The 6,294-nt window shown below is 37.9% G+C and overlaps 1 protein-coding gene across 1 annotated transcript in view; it reads right to left on the reverse strand.

The window, feature by feature from the left end:
• Window positions 1–289: 289 nt before the first annotated feature.
• LOC128664189 (uncharacterized) overlaps window positions 290–6,294 on the reverse strand; it is a 7,186-nt gene continuing 1,181 nt past the window's right edge. The window contains exons 1-2 of the mRNA XM_053718954.1: window positions 501–6,294; window positions 290–468 (exon numbers count right to left, since the gene is read on the reverse strand). The exon at window positions 501–6,294 is cut by the window's right edge and continues 1,181 nt beyond it. Of these exons, the coding sequence (XP_053574929.1) occupies window positions 1,028–2,173 (1,146 nt within the window). The 5' untranslated portion in view covers window positions 2,174–6,294 and the 3' untranslated portion in view covers window positions 290–468; window positions 501–1,027. The remainder of the gene's footprint in view (window positions 469–500) is intronic.

Below are 6,294 nucleotides of genomic sequence, written 5' to 3' on the forward strand. Positions count from 1 at the left end.
TTCAACAAGACAATGACCCAAAACACTGCTCAAAATCGACTCTGGCATTTATGCAGAGGAACAAGTACAATGTTCTGTAATGGCCATCCCAGTCCCCAGACCTGAATATCATTGAAAATCTGTGGGGTGATTTGAAGCGGGCTGTCCATGCTTGGCAAACCTAACTGAACTGGAGATGTTTTGCAAGGAGGAATGGTCCAAAATACCTTCATCCAGAATCCAGACACTCATTACAGGCTATATGAAGCAAATTCAGCAAAAACAAATGAGGTGCACAGGCAGCCGGTGGTAAGTTCAAGTTTCTTTATTGCAATTAAAAATCTTTGTCCCAACAGGGATATAGGATTCTCAAGCTGTGCAGTAGATGGAGATAGCTTCACTTCAGTGACTATCTGCTGACATGTTTCGGCAATTAAGCCGTAATCGTAGCTGCAGTCTCAGGTGAGCACCAGTCCTATATACTGGTTCCTGTTACCTGATTGGTTAAAAATGATTAAAACCATACCTGAAGTGAAGCTAGATCCAGCTCTTCTCAAGTTAAATACAACAGGATAACATTTGTCCCATTTCAAAAATATGATAGATACAATCATTTGTGAATTCTAAATTTAAACAATCAACCATATGTATATGAAATAAGCTAAACACTTATTGGAAAATGAATCCTAATATTTGTAATATAATCAAAAGTCACATCAATACTTGTTAATACATCTGTTAACTGGAAGGGGATAGATAATTTTCCAAATACCTCCTTCTAATTTATTCAATGAATGTGTATAAATACTTTATAAACAAATACAAATGAAACCAACAAAAGTGAAAATTTGACTTAATGCTAAAGAGCATACAGCTTACAAGCATACCCATATAAATCTTTATTGTATATATATATATACAAATAATGTTTTAATGTATAGATTTTTCTCTCTCTCTAATCTATGCTAAATGGGTATGTAAGGATATAGTGTTGTAATTACATATTTCAGAGTTAAAATGTGGAAACACAGACCCAGGACCAGGAATTTTATTCCCAGAAATTAATCAGGTCAAATTCTGAATTTAACCCTTCTGGAACTCTGGTCCTGAGTCTGTGTATCCAAAATACTTCTCTTTTTTCCAGCAACCTCTCTCTGTCACCACCTCTTTTATTCGTTTTGACCTGTTCTATAATGGTCCATCTAAATGACTTAATACTTGTTTGATGACAAATTTTAAAGTGCTGGACCAGAGGTGTAGTAAGTTTACCATTTTTAATATTTGAGATATGTTCCCTAATCCTTTCTCTAGTCTCTCTAGTTGTGAGTCCTGTATACTGTATATTGCATTCTATGCAGGTAAGTAAATAGATTGCGAACCTTGTTCTGCAATTCAAACAAGAGAAATGTCGAAAGTTCTCTCCAGTTACACAGCTTCTGAAGCCTTCTCCCTGTTGTAAAAATTCACAGGCAGTACACTGAGAGAAATTGCATTTATAGGTGCCTTTAAATGTCATCCAGGATGAGCCTACCTCATCCCTAACTCTAAGCTGTGTAGGAGCAAGTATATTACTAAGGTTTACACCACGTCTGAAGGCATATCTACACCCTTTTGAAACAGTATCTACCAAGCCATCATCTGCTTTAAGAATATTGAAGTGTTTCCTAACAATATTGCAGATCTGGTGGAATTGGTTACTGTATTGGGTAATAAAAGATACCCCCTCGAATTCATTTGTTCTATCTTTGATTTTATTTTCAAGATAGATATTTCTTGGGTTTGCCCCAATGTTCAATCTATGATGACTGACAAGGTCTCTTTTATAGCCTCTTTCGCAAAACCTCTCCTCCAGCTCTAAAGATTGTGTTTCATATTCCTTATCCGTTGTGCAATTCCTCCGGAGTCTAATAAATTGTCCTTTAAGGACCGACTTAAAGACTCTTTTTGGATGGTTGCTTTTGGCATGGAGGAGGGTATTGCCAGTGATGGGTTTCCTGTATACTCTACTACTAACATGACTGTTATTCATGCCTGTCAGAGTGACATCCAAATAATTAATACTTGTTTTGTTAAATTCAGATGTGAATTTTATGCCAACACTGTTTTCATTAAGTAGGGATACAAAGCTCAAAGCTTCCTCTTCTGTACCATACCAGATCATTAGCAGGTCGTCAATATACCTCCTATAATACATGATCTTATGTTTCCAAAGTTCATCACATCAAAAGATGTGGGACAGCTCCCACCAACCCATAAAAAGGTTGGCGTATGAAGGGGCAAACTTTGCCCCCATAGCTGTCCCACATCTCTGGAGGTAATGAACTCCCTCGAAAACAAAGGCATTGTGTGTAAGTAAAAATTCTGTCACTCTGAGGATAAAGCCACAGAACCTGTGGCTATAGTTAGTAAATCTTGACAGGCAAAAATTTAAAGCTTCTAGGCCCTTGCTGTGTGGAATGGAGGAGTACAGTGCCACAACATCAATTGTGAGCCAACTGTATCCCTCCCTCCAAACTACATTGTCCATCTCATTTAGTAGTTGTTTGGTGTCTCTCAGATAACTATTAAGACCCCTAACCAGTGGCTGCAAAATTTCATCCAGCCACTGAGAAAGGGGTTCGAACAGAGAGCCAATACCACTAATAATGGGCCTGCCTTTCACGTCCACAAGAGACTTGTGGACTTTGGGCAAAAAATTGAAGATGGGAGTTATAGGGCAATCTACCACCAAAAAATCAAATGTGGGTTGATCTATGTACCCTTCTTCCTTCCCATCATCCAATAACTGTAACAAATCACGTTTGAAACGGTGTACAGGATGGAAGTCTAATACTTGGTATTGTGAGGGGTCAGTGAGTTGTCTTAATGCTTCTTGGATAAAAAAAACTCTTATCCATAACTACTACTGACCCCCCCTTATCAGCTGACCTGATCACCAAGTTATGATTCTCCTTAAGACTATTCAGGGTAGAAAACTCCTCCTTACTAAGGTTGGAGTAATTACTCCCATGAATGGTGTAAGCCAATTTATTTAAATCAGATTCAACCCTGCTCTGAAATTTTTCCAAAATTGTACCTCTGGTGTGTATGGGATAATATTTGGAGGTAGGGCGAAAAGAAGGACCTTTATCAAATGTGTTATCAGATGTATCTAATTCCAATAGTCCCTCTGTTCGCAACACCTCCAAATTCTCTAAATCCCAGGCCTCCCCAAAAGAAAGAGGGGGATCCTTGTGAGCTGAAATGTAATCAGTAGTTTCCCTGTCTAATAAAGGTTCATTGGATGTTGTGCTGTAATGTTTTTTTAAAGTCAAATTCCTTATCAACCTGTTAACGTCCACCAACGTTTGAAAAAGGTTAAAATTATTGGTAGGTACAAAGTTGAGACCAAAGCTCAAAACTTTGTGTTCCAATTCATTGAGTGGACGTGAAGACAAATTGACAATAGAATTTACTTGTACTTGGTCTGTGACCTGCCTCTTCTGGGGGGTAATGGGGTCCCTTTGAGAATTCCCTTTTCTCCCATTTCTCCTCCCCCCCCCTTCGAATCTTTTTGGTGCCTTTGAAAAAACCTGCACAATTTCAGCCTGCTCAGTGTTGCCTGAAGCTAGAGTTTCAGTTTCTCTTTCTTGTTCTAATGAATATTTAGTACCTACATTAGATAAAGGGGTAATAAGAGACATATTCCCAGATTTATGTGTAGTACTACTAGCTTCTGTCTCCTCCCTTTACTGGGAATCTTGTTAAAGTTGAGGATCGCATGCATTCCACTCAATATCAGCAGAAACTTGAGAATAATGTTGAGGAATCATTCACAAAGTGGAAATTACGCCAGGGCTGGATATTTCAACAAGACAACGACCCAAAACACTGCTCAAAATCTACTCTGGCATTTATGCAGAGGAACAAGTACAATGTTCTGTAATGGCCATCCCAGTCCCCAGACCTGAATATCATTGAAAATCTGTGGGGTGATTTGAAGCGGGCTGTCCATGCTTGGCAAACCTAACTGAACTGGAGATGTTTTGCAAGGAGGAATGGTCCAAAATACCTTCATCCAGAATCCAGACACTCATTACAGGCTATATGAAGCGTCTAGAGGCTGTTATTTCTGCTAAAGGAGTCTCTACTAAATATTAATGCAATATTTCTGTTGGGGTACCCACATTTATGCACCTGTCTAATTTCGTTTGGATGCATATTGCACATTTTCTATTAATCCAATAAACCTCATTTCACTACTGAAATATTACTGTGTCCTTCAGTTATTTGATAGATCAAAATGAAATTGCTGATCCAAACATCCAATTATTTATAAATGAAAATCATGGAAATTGTCAGGAGTGCACAAACTTTTGCATACGATTGTATATATACTGTATGCATATATATATATATATATATATATATATATACAGTATATATATATATATATATATATATATATATATATATATATTATACTTTATGGCTCCTATGACAGATGTGACATTTAACTAAACTGATATCATAGAAAGTCATTACCTTCTACATAAGACCGCTAAAACTAAGATCCCTTGTTTTTCAGAATCATCTATGGTTTTGAATTGAAAATCCTCCAAGACCTTATTCTGGGAACATTTTAAATCAAGACTTACCTCTTCTGTTCTTAGACAAACTATTCTTGCTCATACATCTAATCTCTTTTACAATAGTTTTGATCATTAGGACATAGGGGTATATTTATCAATGTGCGAGCGGACATGATACTAAGTAGAGTATCATGTCCTTTGCACATTGACAGCATACGCTGTCGGCATTTATCATTGCACCAGAAGTTCTTGTGAACTGCTGGTGCAATGCCGCCCCCTGCAGATACACGGCTGCTAGCAGGGGGTGTCAATCAATCTGATCGTATTCGATCGGGTTGATTTCTGTCCGCGGCCTCAGAGCAGGAGGACAAGTCATGGAGCAGCGGTCTTTAGACCGCGGCTTCATAACTTCTGTTTCCGGCGAGCTTGGAAACAAGGGGCCTGAAGCGCCATACGGAGCTTGATAAATATGCCCCATATTATCAATCAACTGTAAGAGGTGCACATATTAAATTATATAATCATCATTAAAGGAATATGAAAAACCACATATTTTCTTTCATGATTCAGATAGAGCACACATTTTTAAGCAACGTTCTAATTTACTCCTAGGGGCCGATTTATTAAGAGTCGGACAGACATGATCCGCTTTAGTGATCATGTCCGCCTGACATCACCGAATGCCGACAGCATACGCAGTCGGCATTTAACATTGCACAAGGAGTTCTGGTGAACTGCTTGTACAATGCCGCCCCCTGCAGATTCACGCCCAATCGGCTGCTAGCAGGGGGTGTCAATCAACCCGATCGTATGTGATCGGGCTGATTGTTGTACGCCGCATCAGAGGTGGCGTATGAGTTAAGGAGCAGCGGTCTTCATTCTCTTGGTACCTTTATTTAAAAGAAAAGGAATGTAAGCTTAGGAGCCAGCCCATTTTTGGTTCAGCACCCTGGGTAGTGCTTGCTGATAGGTGGCTGATAATAGGAGTAAATTAGAAAGTTGCTTAAAATTGCATGCTCTCTCTGAATCATGAAAAAAAATATTGGGTTTCATATCCCTTTAAACTTATGTAAAACTATCCGTAATTTTTTTTTATTTTACAATTTTTATCCAAGTAAACAGATAATCTTAAAGGGACATGAAAAAAATGTATTCATGATTTAGGTAAAAAAAAAAATCCTTCTATTATCAAATTTGCTTAATTGTCGGTATCATTTGTTGAAGGAGCAGCAATGCACTACTGGTTTCTAACTGAACACATGGGTAAGCCAATGACAATCAGTATATATATGCAGCCACCAATCAGCAGCTAGAACTTATGCTCTTTGCTGCTCCTGAGCTTTCCTAGATAAACCTTTCAACAAAGAATAACAAGAGAAGGAAGCAAATTAAATAATAGAAGTAAATTGGAAAGTTGTTTAAAATGCTCTGTCTAAATTATAAAAGAAAAATTTTGGGTTACATGTCCCTTTAAGGTTTTTTAGTGCTAACCCTGAAATAATTAATCTCTAAGGGGCCGATTTATTAAATGGCGGGCAGACATGATTAGCTGTAGCGAATCATGTCCGCCCAACATCGCTAAATGCAGACAGCGTATGCTGTCGGTATTTAACATTGCACAAGCATAGGAATAAATTAGAAAGTTGCTTAAAATTGCATGCTCTATCTGAATCCTAAAAAGAAAAATCTGGGTTTAGTATCCCTTTTAATTAAGATTTTTCTATATTTAGTGAGAAAATGACCA

Source organism: Bombina bombina, chromosome 6 (assembly GCF_027579735.1).
Source record: "Bombina bombina isolate aBomBom1 chromosome 6, aBomBom1.pri, whole genome shotgun sequence".
NCBI classification, from domain to species: Eukaryota; Metazoa; Chordata; class Amphibia; order Anura; family Bombinatoridae; genus Bombina; species Bombina bombina.